The 20,052-nt window shown below is 49.6% G+C and overlaps 3 protein-coding genes across 6 annotated transcripts; 1 reads left to right on the forward strand and 2 right to left on the reverse strand.

The window, feature by feature from the left end:
* Positions 1-325: 325 nt before the first annotated feature.
* On the reverse strand, positions 326-5,321 carry LOC115530928 (trafficking regulator of GLUT4 1). 2 transcript variants are annotated; one of them, XM_030339774.1, is made up of 5 exons: positions 4,952-5,321; positions 4,017-4,313; positions 1,712-1,992; positions 1,311-1,440; positions 326-574 (listed from the first exon to the last, which is right to left on the reverse strand). In XM_030339774.1, the coding sequence occupies exons 2-5, from the start codon at positions 4,249-4,251 to the stop codon at positions 558-560; spliced, it is 663 nt and encodes a 220-aa protein (XP_030195634.1). In that variant the 5' UTR covers positions 4,252-4,313; positions 4,952-5,321; the 3' UTR covers positions 326-557. The 2 variants fall into 2 exon arrangements, with proteins under 2 accessions (XP_030195634.1, XP_030195633.1); XM_030339773.1 differs by having other exon boundaries at positions 4,017-4,360; positions 4,952-5,313.
* Positions 5,322-5,717: 396 nt separating this feature from the next.
* On the reverse strand, positions 5,718-17,174 carry kif22 (kinesin family member 22). Of its 2 annotated transcripts, none has more exons than XM_030339767.1 (13): positions 17,009-17,174; positions 16,532-16,726; positions 16,286-16,413; positions 14,802-14,956; positions 14,325-14,534; positions 11,824-12,220; positions 11,435-11,534; positions 11,025-11,133; positions 10,087-10,285; positions 8,469-8,560; positions 6,427-6,627; positions 6,019-6,078; positions 5,718-5,912 (listed from the first exon to the last, which is right to left on the reverse strand). In XM_030339767.1, exons 2-13 carry the CDS (start codon positions 16,717-16,719, stop codon positions 5,883-5,885), a joined length of 1,869 nt encoding a protein of 622 aa, XP_030195627.1. In that variant the 5' UTR covers positions 16,720-16,726; positions 17,009-17,174; the 3' UTR covers positions 5,718-5,882. The 2 variants fall into 2 exon arrangements, with proteins under 2 accessions (XP_030195627.1, XP_030195626.1); XM_030339766.1 differs by having other exon boundaries at positions 11,025-11,136.
* A 221-nt stretch (positions 17,175-17,395) lies between these two features.
* Positions 17,396-19,965, forward strand: pagr1 (PAXIP1 associated glutamate-rich protein 1). Of its 2 annotated transcripts, none has more exons than XM_030339772.1 (5): positions 17,396-17,660; positions 17,965-18,162; positions 18,631-18,976; positions 19,070-19,158; positions 19,606-19,965. In XM_030339772.1, exons 2-5 carry the CDS (start codon positions 17,988-17,990, stop codon positions 19,839-19,841), a joined length of 846 nt encoding a protein of 281 aa, XP_030195632.1. In that variant the 5' UTR covers positions 17,396-17,660; positions 17,965-17,987; the 3' UTR covers positions 19,842-19,965. The 2 variants fall into 2 exon arrangements, with proteins under 2 accessions (XP_030195632.1, XP_030195631.1); XM_030339771.1 differs by having other exon boundaries at positions 17,439-17,671.
* The last annotated feature ends 87 nt before the right edge of the window (positions 19,966-20,052 follow it).

The raw sequence follows: 20,052 nt of genomic DNA on the forward strand, positions 1-20,052 counted from the left end.
TGTCTGGTTGTTGGCTCTGCCTCTGTGACGGTGCTCCTCTGGCTGCTGAGGAGGTGGAGGCGGAGGTGGAGGTGGAGGCGGAGGTGGAGGCGGAGGTGGAGGAGGAGGCGGAGGTGCTCTCAAGGTTCTGGGGATTCTCCGTCTAACAGGGGTTCACAAGGCGCAGTGATACCGACAGAAGGACATCAAAGGTGTGACGGGTCCAGACCACCCAACCCAGCTCCAGAAGTCACATGGTGTGTTTGTTCCTGTGTGTGTGTGCGAGCGAGTGTGTGTGTGTGTGCCAGCGTGTGTGTTTTACTTGGTGATGTATCACAGAGGGGGGGGGGGGGGGGGGGGGGGAGGGTTCTGCCCTAAAGTTCTGTGGTCAACATCCTGTTCTGTGACCCCTCCAGGGAGCTCCTCTCCGGCCACACCCCAGCAGCAGGTCTCCTCGAGGGGGCGGGGGGCGTCGGGTGCTGGGCCTGGCTGTGGGTGGTGGTGGTGGAGGGTTTAAGGGTGGAGCGAGGTGCGGAGCGGGTGGGGGGGCCAGGTCTGGCTGTGGGGGGGAACCACCTTCAGGTTTTCACGTTGACTGGAGAGAAGAGAAGGAAAGCGATCAACAGAGTGCTCTGGGGGTGTGACACCAGAAGTTGGCATTCGACGCAGAACATTTGAACGTATTACATTACACTGAGGAGGTGCCTGGGGACAAAGGCTGCATCAAGCGCCATTGAGGCTAGGAGGCCCTGCATCGGTGTTAAAGGTGACGTATTACACCACCAGGTGTGAGGGTCAATTGCCACTAGAAGCCGTTTTGAGAATCAGTTAGAAGAGGCACATTTTCAAAAACGGCTTGTAACGGCTAATCACACTCACACCGGGTGGTGTAATCTGTCGCCTTTAAAGGCGACAGATTACACCACCAGGTGTGAGTGTGCAGCTCCTGACATATCAGGTGGGCGTGTGCACCTAGATGTGTGCTGGATAGATCAGTCTACCAGCCTGCCCAGTGGACTGTAGCAAACATTGCTCATCTATCCGTCATACATCTAGGTGGACACGCCCACTGTGATGTCAGAAGCTACACATTTTTTAAAAACGCTTGTAACGGCTAATCACACTCGCACCTGGTGGCATAATATGTCACCTTTAACAAGCTTCATAATGGAAAACTGGATCTTTCCACCTGGACCCTATTTTCCGCTCATCTTGGGTCTAAGGACTACTGCAGACAACATGCTACGAGGATGCCCCCTTTAAGAACTTCCTTAAGCCAGTCCAAAAGCTCAGCCAATCAGAAGGCGTGTTGGGCTGACTCCACCACTCACTGGCCAGGTTGACGATGCAGGCGATGATGATGAGGGTCCCGCCCACCAGGGAGACCACCGACAGCAGCTTGGCCACGCGGCCCAAACGCACCGCCCCGTCCAGGTTACCCTGCTCCAGGCTGTTCCGGGACTGGAGAGCGCATGCACGCGCACATGCACACACGCACGCGCACGCACGCACACACGCAGACACACAGACACACAGACACACACACACACAGACACGGGCACACACACACACGCACAGGGTTAGACTGGCTCTACACACACACAAACACACACACAGTTAGACTGGCTCTAAACACACACACACACACAAACCATCCCGATCGCCACGGTGGGGAACCCCAGTCCGTGCGCCAACAGGGAGTGACATCATCATCATCATCCCCCAGACCCACCATGATGGAGTAGACGAAGCCCACGATGTTGATGGGCCAGACGGGGCAGAAGCAGGCCAGCACGCTGAGCAGCATGTAGTCCTTGACCTTTGACCTGTCGATGGGCGGGGCCACGGCGATGCTGGAGTGGCGGGAGAGCGAGGGCCGCGGGGAGAAGGCGGTGTAGCCGACGGAGCTGGCCCGGCTGCCCTTGCGCGTCTTGGCGTGGTGGGGGTGGTGGGAGTAGGAGATGGAGTGCTGCCGGCGGGGGGGCGAGGAGACCACCGGAGACCCCGCCTCACCTGAGACACACGGAGGGGCAGGGAGGGGCCTGAGAGGGGGCGGAGCCTGACCCCTAACACCTGAGACCTTTATTCACATTACTCATCTATTACCTAACACCTAGCCTACCCCTCTCTAACACCTAGCCTAGCCCTCTCTGACACCTAGCCTAGCCCTCTCTGACACCTAGCCTAGCCCTCTCTGACACCTAGCCTACCCCTCTCTAACACCTAGCCTACCCCTCTCTGACACCTAGCCTAGCCCTCTCTGACACCTAGCCTACCCCTCTCTGACACCTAGCCCTCTCTAACACCTAGCCTACCCCTCTCTGACACCTAGCCCTCTCTGACACCTAGCCTACCCCTCTCTGACACCTAGCCTACCCCTCTCGTTCACCTAGCCTAGCCCTCTCTGACACCTAGCCTAGCCCTCTCTGACACCTAGCCTACCCCTCTCGTTCACCTAGCCTAGCCCTCTCTGACACCTAGCCTAGCCCTCGCCGACACCTAAACACAACCATGTCCTACCTGAAAGACTTAACCATCTCTTACCAAACACCTAACCTACGCATCTATAACCTCATTAACTTAACCATCTCATACCAAACACCTTACCTACCCATCTCTAACCTTATAAACATAACCATGTCCTACCTAATTAACTTAACCATCTCTTACCTACCAAACTTAATGATTTCTAAATGAACACCTAAACTTAACCATCCCTAACATAATACCTAAACTAAGCGTTCTTTAACCTAACCATCTCTCAAATAATACGTTAACTTAACAATCTCTTACTTACCTAAACTAGCCCATCCTTAACCTCATCATCTCCAACCTAATACCTAAACTTAACCATCTGTAACGCCGAAACATAACCATCTCTAATCCAACTCCTAAACTGAACCAACCCTTACCTAATAAACGTAACCATCTCTTTTCTAATAGCTTAACTTAACCTTCTCTAGCCTTAAACCTAAGCGTAACCATCTCTTAGACCTAAACATCACCATCTATAGTCCAACACCTCAATTTAAACATCTCGAACACCTAAACTCAAACATCTTTAGCACCTCATCTTGCAGGATGAATCCTGTGAACCACAGCATCAGTCCGTGTTTGACCCAGCTGTCTACGCACTGATTAAAACCGATCGTTAATGCTGACCGGCCAACTGCCCCCCAGCTCAGAACAAACGGATGTAGCACTGCCCTGTGTACAGAACGTACCAATAATACTCCGGCACAGACCGTACCTACTGGATTATAACTTTAAAGCATTCACACTCTAGACTCTCGCCATTTTGTATGCATGTATACAATGCTTTCCTCCGTTTGAAGAAAAGCATAAAAGCAAGGTCAAGAAGACATGCAGCCTTCTACAGAGATGATTTGCTGTCAGTGAACGCAGCAGATGGGCTGTCTCCGCATCTTCTGTGATCACCGCGGTGAACAGCGTGTAGCGACACGACAAACACAGTGAAATGCTCAACTTCTTAACGACACACACACATACTCTCTCTCACATACACACACTCACACACACGTGATCTCTCACATACACAAAACGCCCTCTCTCGAACACACAAACACACATGCTTTCTCTCTCACACACACACACGCACACACACGCACACACGTGATCTCTCTCACATACGCACACAAACGCCCTCTCTCCAACACACACAACCAGACACGCTTTCTCTCTCACACACATGTTTTTATTTCACTCACACACTGACACACAAATGCTCAATCTCTTTCTCTCTCACACACAAACACACACACATTGTCTCTTGCATACAAACGTTTGCTTTCACTCACACAAACATGCTCTATCTCTCTCACACACACTCTCTCATAGTCTCTCTCTCGCACACAGTCTCTCTCTCTCGCACACAGTCTCTCTCTCTCTCGCACACACACACACACACACACACACACACACACACACACACACACACACACACACACACACACACACACACACACACACACACACACACACACACACACACACACACACACACACACAGTACATACGGTTCTCCAGCTTGTCGTTGATGACTATGACCAGCTCTCCAGCGGACGCACTGCGGGGGGGCTCGGGTTTGGCATCTTCCTCCGCGAGCGACTCCTCCGTGTCGGTCGCGTCGCAGGGCACAGCCACCATCGCTCCCGCCGCCAGACAGCCGCGCGCGTCTAACGCCGACGGCTCCTCCTCGCCCGGCCATGCGCTCGGTGGCGGCGGGGCTGGGGGGCTTGTGTCGACGGACATACTGTGACGACCCCGCAGGGACGATGCTCGTGTTCCGGGCGCCTCTGTGATGCGTTCCCCCACTGAAAGCGGCCACGTAGCAGTTGGTAACGAGCAGTGCCCGGTTCGCCTAGGCAAGGACAGAGGTAGGGTGAGGGACGTGCCTGTAGTCGTCCACGATCAGAAAGCCCCCCCAAGACCCTTAATTCCCTTGCTTACGGGCCTGCTCTGAGGCGATAGGCACCCAGAATGCCTCAAGGGCGAACAGAGTGGGAATAATAAAACTAGGATGGTTTCTCCCAAACAAAGGGCCGAGCAGGCGTCCCAGGATCCCAACAATAGGAGCGCGGCTGGTGGGTAAATAACCGTGCAGGTGTGCACATAACGAGGCGCGCTATGCCCCTGCAGAACCCACGACACACGATCTGCTGTAGGCTACATCATCATGGACCCAATGGAAGAAGTCAAACAGCAACCATAACAGGGAATGTGTGTGTGTGTGTGTGTGTGCGTGTGCGCGTGTGTGTGGAGGGGGGGGGTCGGAATCGGTGAATAAAGGCGACATGAATTATAATGATGCGAGATGTCGACTGGAAATGACAAACAAAAAAAACCAACGGCACTGGTGTTTTTCCCACACCTACTGCTTTGATATTTTCAAGGATGCGCGAGGTGGAGGTTTTCTTTCTCACCAACGGAACAAAAGAACGGTGAAACTGACCTTCTAAATGTGGTGCGTCTTGTTCCACTCAAAACATGCCCGTCTCCTCCTCGGCACCGTAGTCATCCCAGGAAAAAAACACGGGAACCCATCAACGTCCCAAAGAGCCACTCTGCATGTCCACTACAGCGTGTCCCGTGTCGTCCCCAGACCCGGAGGAGTCTGTGTGGAAGTCAGACGTGGTGCGCGCCTCGAGGCTCGGTGCGCCGTTCGGAGAACGACGGATGAATCCAGTGGAAGCGACCCGAGCGTCCGGCTGTTATTCACCAGGTGGAGGGTGTTGGTGCAAAGCCAGCGAGTCACGGAGGTCCCCGCCTACTATTGCAACGGCTCGGCAATGAGGCCAGCTGGGGTAGGACCCCTGGTTCTCCCTCATCCAGAAGGGTTTGATAACCTTTAATGATAACCTGGTCAGACTGGTTTTTAACCTTCAATAATAAGCCATGGTCACCAAGACTGGTTTAATTACCCCAAATAACCTGGTCCGACAGACTGGTTTAATAACCTTTAATATAACCCATGGTCACAGACTGGTTAATTAACCTCTTATAACCTGGTTATCTAGTCCTCGTTATTTACCCTCTTATAACTTGGCCGGACTGGTTTCATCACCTCTTACAACATGGTCATCAAGACAGGTTTATTTAACCTCTTACAACCTGGTCCTCCAGACTGGTTAATTAACCTCATGTAACCCGGTCATCCAAACGGTTTTAGAAACTGACCATTTAACATAGACGGTATATTACCTCCTAATAAGTACAAGTTATGTGAATAAAAGGTTTATTAAAAGATAAATTACCACCAGGCAATTATCACAGTAAAACATTATAAGAAACAAAAACATTAAAAAAAACACCAAAAGAGGTGCAAGATACAAGTATACATTACTAAACTGTACAAAAACATTTCAATTCAGACGCCGAAGAGGTCATAACCCAATGGAACTCAGGAGGTTTGCCTGCAACGAGAGGAAAGACCAGTTAGCTTACCATGATGCTATGAATAGCATCACAAACAATAAACAGTTTGGAAGTACAATCAACACTACAGCGTTAGCAGTTCACCTTCATGAAGGAGGAAAACCTCTTCTCTGTGATGCCTTCTATCTGGATCAGGTCCTCCAACTGTGGACACACGACGTATTTATACCCCAGATAGACCCACCAGGTGAGGGACGTTTAAAGGGGACATAGGATGCCACCAGGTGTGAGTGTGATTAGCCGTTACAAGCCGTGTTGAAAATCTGCTTCTTCTGACATCACAAGTGGGCGTGTCCGCCTAGATGTATGACGAAAAGACGAGCGACGTTTGCTACAGTCCGCTGGGCAGGCCGGTACAGATCTATCCAGCACACATCTAGGAGGACACGCCCACTTGTGATGTCAGAAGAGGCAGATTTACAAAACGGCTTGTAACAGCCAATCACACTCACAGCTGTTGGTGTAACAGGTGGCCCGGGGAGCGGCGCGTACCTTGGTGAAGCTGCCGTAGATCTCTCTCCAGCCGAGGATGAGCTTGGCCTTCTTGTCCCCGATGAGCTGCAGGCCCTTCAGGTCTTTGTGGGAGCCGGTGTTGAGGAGCGTCAGGATCTCCTGCTTGGACCGCTCCACCAGGGAGCGGTCCAGGTGGGACTCCCAGCCCGACGGAGCCATGTTCTCCTTCCCCTTCGGCTCCTGGAACCCAAACAACGTTTGATACGGACGACCGCGTCCATCCATCGCAGTTTTTCCAAACCTCGTGTTAATAGAAATCCGACGATGCACCTTTAAAAATGGTTTATGTATTTCATCCTTTATTATAAAGCGCGATAGAGAGGCGGGGCTGGGAGACAGAGGGGAGGACATGGGGCGAAGGACCCCGGGCGGGACTCGAACCCGGCCCGCTGTGATCAGGGTGGAGCACTGTAGGGTACGCGCACCACCAGGGGGGGCCACCGGGGCGCCCCCTGACGGCCACCTTTTAATTGTTTAGCGGAAGGTCGATAAAACGCTTATGCTTAACAGGGTATCGGCAGGTTTCAGCAGGTCGAATTTAAGACCTTTTAATACCACCTTGAATGAAATTTAAGACCTAAAACACGCAATGATGGGGTTGGCCACAGACGCGAGCCAACTTCGGAAACTGACGTCTTCCAGCCAACGGTCCTTGAATTTGCACCTACCCATTGTCGCAGATTAGCTAGCAAGCACGCACGCAGGTAATCGTTTATATATGCAGCTAGCAAGAAAGAAGCCTCTCTACATGTCCTTCCTGAAAAGTCCCACGAGAAAAAAAAGTAAAAAAAAATAGTCCTGCCCGACAAATTTAAGACCAGCATATGACATTTGTAACAAATTTAAGACTTTTTAAGGCCTTAAATTTAGAATGCCGCCTTTCCACTGCAGGGTACGGTTCGGTTCGCAAAGGTGCGGTACGGATTGCGTTTCCACCGCCAAAAGTGGGCGTGACTCGGACTGAGCAGTACTCGTTTTGCCCTCGTCTTCAGTACTCCCCCGTTGGGGTACTGAGATGCCTGAAAGGGTGCCTCCGTTGATTGGTCGACAGAATCGTCAATTCTGGGCGACGTGGGGTTAAAAACAGACAAACAGCAGCCTCGAGGTATTATTCTTTACAATGAACATGTCGCGTAAAACGCTTGCTTGGGCGAACAAGGAGGTGGAGACGTTCCTCTGCATTCTTGGGGAGGAAGACGTGCAGAGGGAGCTTGATGGAGCAGTGAGGAACGAGAAGAACCGTACCGCACCCTGCAGTGGAAACGCGGCATAAGACTTTTGGATGCGCGGACGCCCTGCCTAATGAGTGGTTCCAGCGCGCTACTGAGCTCGCCAGGCGGTCAAAAGAGTAGGGATCGACCGATACGGATTTTTAAGGGCCGATACGATACCGATATTTTTTCATCAGCCTTAGCCGATACGCCGATACGGCGATACCGATATTTAGAGCCGATACTACTTTTTTTTTTTTTTTTTTTTGCTCCCTCAATCATAAAAATGACACTGATAACAAATGTTACAAGTCTCAATTAAAAAAAAGGAACATTTATTGAACTTCAATATAAAAAACTATATTTAACAAATAGTAAAAACAGGTGAGGTAGAACAAGTTAAAAAAAAAAAAAAAAAAAATCGGCGAAAATCGGCCGCGTATCGGCCGATACCGATACACGTAAAAAACGCGAATATCGGCCGATAATATCGGCCGACCGATATATCGGTCGATCCCTACAAAAGAGTTTTGGAAGCAGCTGCTTGGGTTCCCCCCCATTTATGGGGTCCCACGCCCCAAAAGCTCTGGTTGTGTGGTACCAGGCCGAGGCGGCAGTAGGGCTTATGTAAGCGCACCGGGGCCCGTTTCATCCCCACGCTGAATCAGCGGGTCGTTTAAACACAGTTACTCATCACGGTACTCAAGGCGAGTTTGCCGGCTGTCCGTCCAGACTGAGCTCAGCGGTCTGGGACCGGGCTGTGAGTCAGGAGAGGCTGACTGGGTCACTGGAACCTCCTCCTTTACTGACCTCATCCTGGTCCAACTGCTGCCGTTTCTTCTTCATGCAGACAGACGACGTCTTCACCACCAACACCTGCTTGAGAGGCTGCAGCTGGGTAACTGGAGGAGGGGGAGAGGAGGGAGGGAGGGAGGAGAGGGGGAGAGGAGGGAGGAGAGGGGGAGAGGAGGGAGGGAGGGAGGAGAGGGGGAGAGGAGGGAGGGAGGGAGGGAGAGGATGGAGGGAGGAGAGAGGGAGGAGAAGGACGGAGGGAGGAGAAGGATTTGAGAGGATGAGGGAGGGGAGGAGAGGAGGAATAGATGCAGTGGAGGAGGGAATCATCAAGTTAGGTAACCAAAAAGACCATATTTTTAATAGATTAAGCAGGATGGAGGTGTGGGATCCAGGGTTGCGGTGGTGTAGGACACAGGCTGGTGGTTGCGGTGGTGTAGGACACAGGCTGGTGGTTGCGGTGGTGTAGGACACAGAGTGATGGTGCATGGGCATGAGGAGGAGCGGTGTAGACACAGGGAGCAGAGTGCTGATGCACGGCTTTAGGGCCCAGATCCCGAGCCAGTGGGTCACAATACACATCAATCTCCAGAACAAAAGCAAGGTTACATTCTGGATTACAAAGGTCACTTCATACCACTTAAATAACCACCCCACCCCCCTCCCGCCATTCGAGGGGGCCAATCAGAAAGCAGGGACGGCCCAGGCTTTGGGCTCCATCAGGGGGGGGGTGTGTGGATGTCCTACTGCCTGACAGAGGGATGCTGAGGTCGGGTAAAAAGAAACCCAGCCTCAGGGTCATCCGATCCCGGCCTTCATGGTCGATAGAGAATCCACTGGCTCAGCCCTTCTAGAGGGCACGCCGGACAGCCCACGCCTCAGCTTGCACGTCCCTCTAGAGGTGGCTGACAGGTGGATGACCACCACCGCAGCTTCTCCCAACTCCGAGCAAAGTCACCATTACAAACCACGGCAGAGTACCGCAGTACCCGGTCCGACCACGGGAGGTGCCGTTTCGCTGGTTTCCTATGACGATGGTTCTGCAATAACACCCAGTCAACATGACTGGCCTTAAAGTTCTGACCCCTATTTTAAAACTATGTTTTGGAAGCACAAAAGCTTTTTCTGCTTCAATAACGATCGTATATTCTGATCTCAACTGTTAAGACATGTTAGGACACCTCGCGAAAGCTACTTGAGTTTCCGACAGCAAAACCTGTGTTTAGGGGGGAGAAGACATGGACGAAACCAAGCGTAGGTTGCCCTGAAGGGATCTCATAGATGTGGACCTTATTTAAACTTTGACCCGACGTAACTCGCTTACCGACCGATTGGCAGCACAGTCGAAAAGAAAAATTTAAGCAGTGGGTGGTTTTGATTTTGGCTCACTGGAGAACACAGCGCCTGCCCTAGTTGCACGCAAGACGCCCACTGTGCTCAAAAAGGGTGCATCTCAAGTAGATGAACCTCAAGTCTCTCTGAATACAATCGTCTGCTGAATGTTTTTACTTGGGGACCCCTTAGGAAGAGTCTTGGCTCAAACTAGCAACCTTCGGGTTTTAAGTACCTCCTGAGCGAAGCCGACCCCAATAAATGACAACATGAATATGTAAATGGAGTGCGGCGCCAGACTGACCCTGGAGAGGTAGAACCACCGCCTGCTGTTTCTTGGGCTTGGCAGTGTTGCCCGAGATGAGCTTCCGCTGCAGAGGAGGCAGGTTGTTCCTGAACAAAGAGTCTTGATTGGACGATGAGGTCTCCCAAGACAAACCGCTGCCAGACGGGCAGTTGAGGCGAGACTTGCTCTCAAACTCCTTTTGCCTCTCCTTCAACTCCTGGAGATAGAGGTAGAAACACAGAGAGGGGGAATGAGAGGTAGACATACATAGAGGGCAGGGGGAGAGGGACATTGAAACAGACGGAAGGGAGGGAGACACCAAAAGGAAAAAAAGGATAACAGAAAGAGTGGACAGGAAAAGGACAGACTTTAATCCATCTGCCAGCTTGGCTGCAAGTTTGTTACATAAGAGTTTCTTGTGAGATATTAATAACAAACTGAAACATGCTGACATGGTTCTCAGTCTTGGGGTGAGAAACTGTTCTCACACCCCAGCAGAGAAGGAACACATGTTTCTGTCTCTAATCTCCCAGCAGGCCTTGCAGCAGCAAGTGAGTATGTTATAGAGAAAGAGTTGATTTCGGCACAGCTACCAAATCCTGGTCTACTGAACAGAGACCACAACCTGTTTAAGATGCCTTCAGATGATGGCTACCACTGACAATTTATCTATTGATGAATCGTGCAATGTAAACTACACATTTCATGTCCTTCAGATGTTAAACAGATGTTCGGATTTTGTGTTCATTTTGTGTTTAGGGTATCGAGAAACCTTTACAAGCCACCTTTTTGGCAGCCGTCTATTGCAGTCAAAATGTATTTTTAAATAACTAAGAGCAGACCATTTCTTTCAGAAAAATAACGTGTTGATAACAAATATTAACGTTGACACATTCTGTGACAGTCATCGATGGGAGTCAACGAATCACAGCAGCCCTACGTGTGAGTCAGTGTACCTCGGTCTCTTTGCGTGACTGCTTCATGGTCGGCTTGTCCTTCTCCTGACAGCCCATCATCAGCTTCTCCAGCGCTACGAGTCTGTCCAGCATAGAGGGTGCTGATGTACTGCTGGACAGACAGAGGTGAGGAGGAGGGACACGGTGGAAAGGAGGAGACGGGTTTATTTCGGCACAGCTACCAAATCCTGTTCTACTGAACACAGACCACAACCCGTTTAAAGTACCTTCACACAGAAACAGTTAACGCATAATATATACACACTGACTTTACTAAACTAGCAGATAACTTATCTCAAGTAACGTATAGTTAACAAAGGGACACATGTCATTAAGAAGAAGGTGGGGTTTAGGGCATCGGGGACTAGCATGCCTACAGAGAGTAGAGTAGACGGAGGAGGGTGTCAGACCTGGGGTGCGGGGCCGGAGGAGAGGCTGTGCTTGGTTTGCGGCCGTCTTTGTGTTTCTTCCTCAGCTGGTCCCCCTCAGCCTCCTCCCGGGGTCGTTTGACTGGCGGAGAAAGAAGAGCGAGTCAACCCTCTGTACGCCTTCTGAGGGAGTCAGGGCCGACCACTATATAAAGTGTACTAGCTGCAAGTAGTAGGCTGCTGTAAACCTCACTAGGTATGAGCAACAACATTATCTGATATAAATCAGAGTAGCCTGAAGCGGCTATGTTAGAGCCTATAACATTTGCAGCTATAAACATGACCAGCAACCGTGGCAGCTATGAACATGACCGGCCATGAGCCCAACGCGGGCGGATATGAACCCAGCCAGCGACGAGCTATCGCCTCACCCTGTGGGACGGGGACCGTGAGCGTCTCGCGGACGAAGGGCTTGTTGACGATGAGTTTGGACTTGGCGGCAAAGTTCAGTGCGCTGAATGTATCGAAGTAGTAGCTGTACTCCGGGGCGATGTTTGTGATCATGACGGAGTGGGAGGAGCCTCCGAGCGAGTCCTGCAGCAGGCGCGTCAGCTTGCTGTCGCGGTACGGCACGCGGCCGCCCGTGCCGCCGTTCAGGGAGTCCACCACCTTGCTGAGGGTGAAGAGGGACAGGTTGATGGCGCCGCTCTCCTTCAGCCGGAGGCCCTGGTTCCCCGTGCGCCGGTTGTCCTCCGAGCCGGCCAGGTCCACCAGGTACAGCTTCCCCGTCTGCTGCCGGTGGGGCGGGGCGCGCTGCGTCCGCACCACCTGGCCGCCGGGAGGAGGGGAAACAAACGCCAGACGGACTGCATTTACACATGGCTTTATTCAGGAGCGCTTCTCAATATCGCCAAACATTCAGCCGTTCATGCACACATTCACACACCGACAGCGGAGTCAACGACGCACGGCGAACAACCAGCTCGTCTGGGGCAGTTTAGGGTTGATTCAGCCCCACGTTCACGCAACGCAAGGGGGTTACGGACCCCTTACGTCCTTGTGGACCCTCCTTGTGTCCACCCCAAGGGGTTGACGTGGTCCGCTTCCGTCGAGGCCAACGCGCTCTACCCCCTGAGCTGCTGCCGCTCCAGGGACTCCGATGAAGACCATGGGACCCCGATGAAGACCATGGGAGGAGGCGGCCCTTGGGGGCTGAGTTCATGTCTACTGGGGTTCTGTGGTCTTAAAGGACCCCCATTATACCAGCTGGTGACGGGTCGATTAGTCCTTTCTAAATATAAACCTAATGGCATGCTGTATAACGATCAGTTGGTCGTAACGACTGGGTAGGCCGATCTTGCCATCATATATCTGATGGCAGATGTATTGACACTGACAATTTTGAAAGCCTGTTATGGGTAATCAACGTCCCCCGGTGGTTAAATAGGGACCTGATAATAGGAGGTAGACCATAACTATAATTACACAGAAATTTCAGTCAAATTAAATGATGTTATTTCAGGGTTTCCCCAGGTTTGATCAACCCAAATTTTTTTAGACTTTTTTAAGACCACTTCAATGAAAATTAAGACCTACATCGCACCCATTAAGCGGTCGTAAAACGCGGTCGTGCATATGTTATTCATGTTTTTTTGGAACATATGAAACATTCATGTCAATACATTAATGAATGTGCCAAAGGATAAGTGTGCACTCACCAATCAAAGAGCCAAACTGAGGGCCTAACTCACAGCCTAGAGGCCTGATGTCTCTTAAGACCATGTACCCAGAAATGATAATAAAAGATTAAAAAAACAATACACAAAGTGATGGTGTGAAAGTGTAGCTGTATTTTTGGTTTAAATATCAAACTTTCAACACACAATATAAAATATAAACAAACAAACTCTTTTCAAATTTGTTAATGTTTGTCCCTATAAAACAATAATGGCAAAAAAAAACATGACGGTAACTCTTAAGTCACACCGTCCAATCTGAAGGCACTACTTAACCACTCCCCCTACTCACTTCCAGCAATGCAAAGCCAACAGAACTGAGGTGGGGAGGGCGTAGCTTAAGTAGTTTGTGACCGACCCAGAGGAACGCAACGCAAATTCAATGTGAACATGTATGAGGCTTTAATAAAATCCCGGACGATTTTGAAATTACGCCCGGACACATTTATTTTTAAAAGTGTCTCAAAAAGAGGGCATGTCCGGGCAAAAGAGGACGTCTGGTCACCCTTCGTAAGGGGAACCCATTTGATTCCTACCTGTTCCACTGTTAAATAGTGGCGCAAGTTGGTGGGCGCTATCCGTATTTCTCTGCGTGAGAAATACGAAGTGTGGCGTGTGAGAGTGTGCATGGGTCGAATTGCGTGTGTCTCACGCCGAATGCGTGAAACTTTAGAGCCCTGCTTCCCCATGATGTGGCGTCTCCTCTCGACTGATTATGTTAGTTGAGATTGCCGGCGTGAAAACCCAAAGTATTGTTCGCGCATGCTCCAATAAATGAGACGTTCTCTGACGTTACGCAAAACCCTGATACGCAAAACGCCCCCTATTTCCCCCTTGTATTACAGTCCGGTTGACTACGAAAACATATCCTAGTAGGAAATTTAAGACCATCTTTAAAAAATGAAGACTTGCTACCCTGTATTTCTATCTCTGATATCCCAGCAGGCCTTGCAGCAGCCAGTGAGTGCGTTATAGAGAAAGAGTTGATTTCGGCACAGCTACCAAATCCTGGTCTACTGAACAAAGACCACAACCTGTTTAAGATGCCTTCACAGAACCCAACACGCTAGCTACACACAAACAAACTAGCAACTGACAGATTGCATATATAGGATAATTCTCTTCAGGTGAGAGCCCAGAAGAGCCCGTATATGATGATCCTCTACGGGTAAGACCCTAGAAGTACAGGAGCGCACCTTGATGAGCAGAATGGCATGGCTGCGACTGGAGCGCTGATTCAGCTTTGTGGAGGCGGTGGTCCGGTTCAGACTGGCGGGGACAAAGTGTTGGTCAAAGTCTGCGAAGGAGGCGAGCGGGGTCTGCGTCAGCCCCGGGATCAGGATGTTGCGGTCCTTGTCTTCCCTGATGGGCAGGTCCTGGGTGCTCGGGGACAGCAGGTCCAGAACCTGAGGAGGAGAAGAGTCGGCAAGAGGACCATCTGCAGGAGGCCATCAACTACTGTCCTGAGGCAGATGCTAGTTAGTTCCCAATTTATTTGAATCTAAGCCCCTAGCAGGAATTGCAGCAGCCGTTAATTAATTGTTGCAGAGAGCCAAGGTTGATTTCATCACCAGCTACAAAATCCTAAACAGAGACCACAACATGTTTATTATGCCGTCGCAAGCGGAACACAATACCACCATCTAGTTGCAGTTCCAAGACCACAGTTGTACCTTCTCGTTGTAGATCTCCAGGTAGGACATGGTCAAACTGCAGCCCCAGCCGTCCTGCGCCTCCTCCTGGGGGCGGACCAGGTTGAAGACCTCCTTCACAGCGCGGGGGATGACCCCGGGTCGCTCACGGCTGCCCAGCATGGTGTGCGTCTTACCTGTGGACAAAAACACCAGTCAGACCTTAACTGCTGCTGAGTAAATGAGTCATCAGTGTTTCCCCCAGTAAATGTCTTAGTCAAGGTGGTCAAGGAGCGGGGGGGGGGGGGGGGGGCTCCCTGTTTAAATTCAATTAAAAAAGCTTGATGTCACGACCATTGTTGTGAACACCGATGCATTATTGATCTTTATTTTTACACCTGATGGAAGTATGTTTTCTTTCCCTACGAGAGTTTTCTACTTTGTTAATGCATAATAATTTAAAAAAAAAAAAAAAAAAAAAATTTTTTTTTTTTTTGATATTTTCTTTTATTTATTTTATATACATTGGTAGTCAAGGCGGGCGCCTTAACAACACAGTGCTGGGGGAAACACTGGTCATTAAAAAGGGCCCTTACTTTACAACCAGGTATGATGCTAATTAGTCATTATTGATGACTACCCAGTAAAAACTCCAATTGAATTGAATGTGTCCAAATTTAAACCTAGGGAGTAGTCGTTTTGAGGGTGCTTTTAGTTTTTTCCCTCTATACAGAGATGCAAAGTCACCAATAGTTTACAATGACGTACACAAATTAAAGGTCAGTTCGACCTGCATTATGTAAATCTGTGTTCATTGACCTGTTTCACTGTTGGCGATAGTGGGATACCTACCTCCACACTAAACATTCTGAAACTTGTGTGGTCTATGGTTTAATGGCATTATAGTAATGCTATTGTTTAGGGCAGGGAACTTTGTAATTTGCCTCTTGGGCAGAAATACTGACCCAACAATCACTCTATAGAGCTGTGACTGCCTGAAAGCTTTCCTTGAAAACCCGGTCTCCTCCGCAGGTATATATCACTGCATACCGGACACGTACCGGGCTCTTTAAAGCGTGGATACCTGTTCAATATCCTTCCAATTGAAGAAAAACGACTTACAAACTAAACTTGTATTGAGCCGTCTTTAATAACACCAGTACCACAGCTATACATTTGCCTTGCAGTTTTGATGTTGGATGATTGGCGCGGGCACTACATTTTGGCCAACAAACCTATTAGTCTCAAAATTAATGCAACGGCAAATATTTTTATTGTTGTATAACTAAAATTGTGATGCCGACAAAGCCTTAGCAAGCCCTTTCATCAAAAAAAAAAGGCAACAACCCATCAACTCTATCGGTGAGCAATATTTGGCGATTGTATGCATCACGGAGTGGCCGTCCATCACATATCGGGGGAAAAACACACCTTGTATAATGACTACTCATATAGAGGCTACTCTACCTCACATCGGGTGGTAAAACAGGGGACCTTTGGGCAACCAATACTGTTAAATGTCCTACCTGCTCCTGTGGGCCCGTAGGCCAACACGCTGGCGTTCTGTCCAGTCAGAATGTGTGGTAGGATGGGCTTCACGGAGGCGAGGAACACACCTTGCTGGGTCGTCTGCTCATCGTGGAAGGCGTCAAAACTGAATCAAACACAAAGTTTCGATTTAGCAGACAGCCACTCTAAAGTGAATTACAAGTGGTCGGAACACACAACATACAATGCTACGGAATACACAGAGAGGACTTCTGAAGACTCACTGGTATTTTACTGTCTCCGTGGCGTTCCTCCAGTTGATTATCTCCAGGTTCTGGGAGTCCAGCCCGCGGACACATGGACCTTCGGCCTTGTCGTCCTCCTTCTCCATGTAGGGCCGCAGACGGACGGCCACCCGCACACGGGACGTCTTCTTGGCCCCAGTGTCCGCTGTAGGGACACGTTGCGCCATATCTTGGCTGCAAACAAAAAAGATGGACGCTGCTAAACATCATACGAGTCGTAGGAGATCGGTTTTAAGTCGTGCTATTCATTCAGCAATAGCCGTCTATATCGTACACCATAAACAAGCCAATGAGTTGCGTTTTAACACTTTAAGCCAGTAACTATATCGATCTATCAATCTTAACTTCTACCGAACCACGTAGCGAGTAACAGTAGGCAACGCCTACGATAAGATAACACCGCAGTTCATTAATAGCGTCAAGTATCATTTTTTATTATATATGATCCAGTATTACCTTGGGTACGTTCACGTTCGATATATTTTGTGAAATAAACACTGCGTTCCCGGTCGGTTTCAATAATAAAATGTTTTGAACGCAACAATGGCGATTCGAATACTCTCCAAACAATTTTGAAATGCGAGGACTGCAAACCGGAAAGCCCAACTGACCAATCAGGAGCCGCTTAATCCCTCCCGCGCGACGCGTCGCATTTTATCAACGCGTCATAATCACGACTAGTATTCATATATATATTCATATTTCGACATGATTAAAAACGTTTGAACGTATAATGCATTATTCATTTAATCAAATTGACAATTAATGAGATGATAGCCGTGTTGAAAAAACAGAATCCTTCTCCGCCCGTGTCTATTTGAGTGCTGCGCTTGTAGCAGATCTATATGACATACGGACCAGCCCAAGTGTTGTGGTTTAGGCGCATCCACATTGGCGGCTGTTAGTGGCACTGCGCGGTCGCTCAAAGTCAGTAGGTTCGGTTCAAAATGGCGCTATGTTTACCTGTCCTTAGGCATAGGACCCGAACGCTTTTTCTAGTTTAACCGCCTCATTTGTCATTATAATATCCAGGATTTATCCCCATGAGGTGAACTGATGCTTTTATTCTTTGGAAATATCGTCTATCGGGACATCTGCGACTTAACTGGTATGCAATAGGTAAATTAGACGTTCACATTCTCCAGCCATAATAATCATTAACCTTAGAAATTAGGCAGTAACTCTTTATTAGTCCTAAAAAAACATATAGGTTAAATACTTTAAAGTTATCCTTTTCGGCCTTGATGTTAAAAACGAACTAAGGGGATATAAACACTATGAATAAAGTTAACTATACCCATAGTTGCAACACCCCAACCCCTTCTCCATTAGAGTATTATGCGGTCGGAACCCCCAAGTCATTTAATTTGTGTCCCCAACGTTTAACTAACTACCATTCTGGGGGCTGATAGGATAAATTGCGGCTGCTGACGGGATGCAAGCCGAGGCGATGGAGCCCTCGCTGCGGGAGGGCATCGAGGCGCTGGCGGTTGGCGACAAGACCGCAGGAGAGAAGGAGGAGAAAAGCGGGGACCTTGGTATTAATGACGTCAAGATGGTAGAAACAACTGTTGAAGAAACCACTTCACTGGATGAGAAGACAAATAATGGTGCGTTTGGTCGTTAGATAAACGATCACTTTTGTCCGTTGTAGTGATGTTTCTGTGATGCACTTTTTTTTCTCCATCGGGTGTAACCACAGAGTGTATCAAATAGGGTGCAATTACTATGACTATTTGGCGGACGCCCAGGTTGCTTTTTTTCATCCAAAGATATTTACAGTGAATACAGACCCATGCAATTAAAGGAGCAGTTAGGGGCTCGGGCATCATGTCCAGGGTACATCGACTGTGAGTCGAACACCTTACGAACCGCAAGCTATCCTCCTGCCTACTTACTATACAGGTCAAGTTTTCCTATGCTTACTTTTAAAAATAAAGCCCCTGTGACCCTAACCTAATATGTCGACCAAAAGTCTATGTGTTAAGATAATACTTAATTGGTCTGTGACAGGGCTTTTGCACATCTCTTTTAGGCTGAGCTGTTGTTCCAACGTGTGCTTGTTGGTGTTGTTCCAGGAGGGGAGGAGGGCGGAGGAGAGGGGCAGGAGTCCCAGCGAGGAGACTCCCTCCTGGGGTCGGATGGAGGCGAGAAGACTGGGGAGGCGGAGGATGAGGAGGAGGAGGAGGAAGAGTGGGAGGTCCCGTACAGTGACGAGGAGTTGGAGCAGCCCCGCACGTGGATGCCCCCGCCTGCCGAGATCAAGCGTCTGTACGAGATCCTGGCGAAGGGGGAGGCACTTGAGCTGAGCTTCGAGCCCCTCCCTCGCCGGCCCCCCACGCCGGAGCGCACCCCCTCTCCCGAGAGAGACGACGATGAGGACGACGACGTCAACGAGAGCGAGCGGGCTGGCGGAGAGAGCAAGTGAGTGATAACCCTAGCCCTAACGGACAGGAGATCAGGGCGCTCGTTCTGCTGCTTGTCGACGGGTTCTAACCGTTACCCTTCTCCCGCCAGGGTTGTGTCTCCGACTGAGTTTGACTTTGACGAGGAGAAGACGCAAGCCACTCCGAAAAGCTCCTTCATCAACCGACGCAGAACGCCAGGTAACCTGCTAACTTAACCGTCTCGAACCTGGCCATATCCAACCTAAACATGAACAACTCCATCCTTATGCATGAACATAAACTTCTCTACCTTAACTGAACCTAACCATCTCGAACATAATAAACATAACCATCTCGAACCTTGTACTTTAAGTTAACAAACTCGTAACATAATACTAACCCTACCGTCTTTAACCTTAGACTGAATGTTACCTTATACTAAACTTAACCCCCTCCAACCCAACACCTAAAGTGACCCCTCTCTAACAGTATCCTAAACTTAACTGTAACCATCGCTAACTTAACCCCCTGTAACCTAACACCTAAAGTGACCCCTCTCTAACTCTATCCTAAACTTAACTGTAACCATTGCTAACTTACCCCCCTGTAACCTAACACCTAAAGTGACCCCTCTCCATCCTCTGACCCTGGGTTTGTTTCCCCCAGGCTCCTCAGCCCGCTCTTCTGTGAAGCGTGAGGCGCGTCTGGACAAGGTTCTGTCCGACATGAAGCGCCACCGGCGAATGGAGGAGCAGATCCTGCGGACGGGGCGGGACGTGTTTAAGAGTGACAAGCGTGTAGAGGAGCCGCTGTCCCCCAACAGTCAGAAGGAGAGGGAGAAGGAGCGGGAGAGAGACAGCAACCCAGACACCATCTTCTCTCCTAGGCAAAGGAGATATTGAGAGACACCATCGCACCCAGAGGACCTCTTGCTTTGAAACTTGAATTTTATATCCGTCTTGGACTTTTGTATGTTTTTTAAGCATGTTTTGTAATAACAGTAATAAACCCTTTATTCAATGTAAATGCTGGTTGGATGCCTTTCACTATAAATTAGGTTAACTTTTCTCCTGCAGAATGTGGCCTGGCTGGGTTAGATGCTGCAAGTGCCTT

This window comes from Gadus morhua, chromosome 18 (genome assembly GCF_902167405.1).
Source record: "Gadus morhua chromosome 18, gadMor3.0, whole genome shotgun sequence".
NCBI classification, from domain to species: domain Eukaryota; kingdom Metazoa; phylum Chordata; class Actinopteri; order Gadiformes; family Gadidae; genus Gadus; species Gadus morhua.

What these genes read in the sequence shown, in the direction of transcription:
- pagr1 (XM_030339772.1), top strand. Translation starts at nt 17,988, where the DNA reads ATGCAAGCCGAGGCGATGGAGCCCTCGCTGCGGGAGGGCATCGAGGCG. An exon ending in CGGGCTGGCGGAGAGAGCAA is followed by an intron (nt 18,977 to 19,069) that starts GTGAGTGATAAC and finishes TTCTCCCGCCAG; the next exon opens with GGTTGTGTCTCCGACTGAGT. An exon ending in CAACCGACGCAGAACGCCAG is followed by an intron (nt 19,159 to 19,605) that starts GTAACCTGCTAA and finishes TGTTTCCCCCAG; the next exon opens with GCTCCTCAGCCCGCTCTTCT.
- LOC115530928 (XM_030339774.1), bottom strand. Translation starts at nt 4,251, where the DNA reads ATGTCCGTCGACACAAGCCCCCCAGCCCCGCCGCCACCGAGCGCATGG. An exon ending in CAACGACAAGCTGGAGAACC is followed by an intron (nt 1,993 to 4,016) that starts GTATGTACTGTG and finishes CGTGTGTCTCAG; the next exon opens with GTGAGGCGGGGTCTCCGGTG. An exon ending in GCTTCGTCTACTCCATCATG is followed by an intron (nt 1,441 to 1,711) that starts GTGGGTCTGGGG and finishes TGCGCTCTCCAG; the next exon opens with TCCCGGAACAGCCTGGAGCA.
- kif22 (XM_030339766.1), bottom strand. Translation starts at nt 16,719, where the DNA reads ATGGCGCAACGTGTCCCTACAGCGGACACTGGGGCCAAGAAGACGTCC. An exon ending in CTACGGGCCCACAGGAGCAG is followed by an intron (nt 14,957 to 16,285) that starts GTAGGACATTTA and finishes TTTTGTCCACAG; the next exon opens with GTAAGACGCACACCATGCTG. An exon ending in ATGCCATTCTGCTCATCAAG is followed by an intron (nt 12,221 to 14,324) that starts GTGCGCTCCTGT and finishes CCCGGCGGCCAG; the next exon opens with GTGGTGCGGACGCAGCGCGC.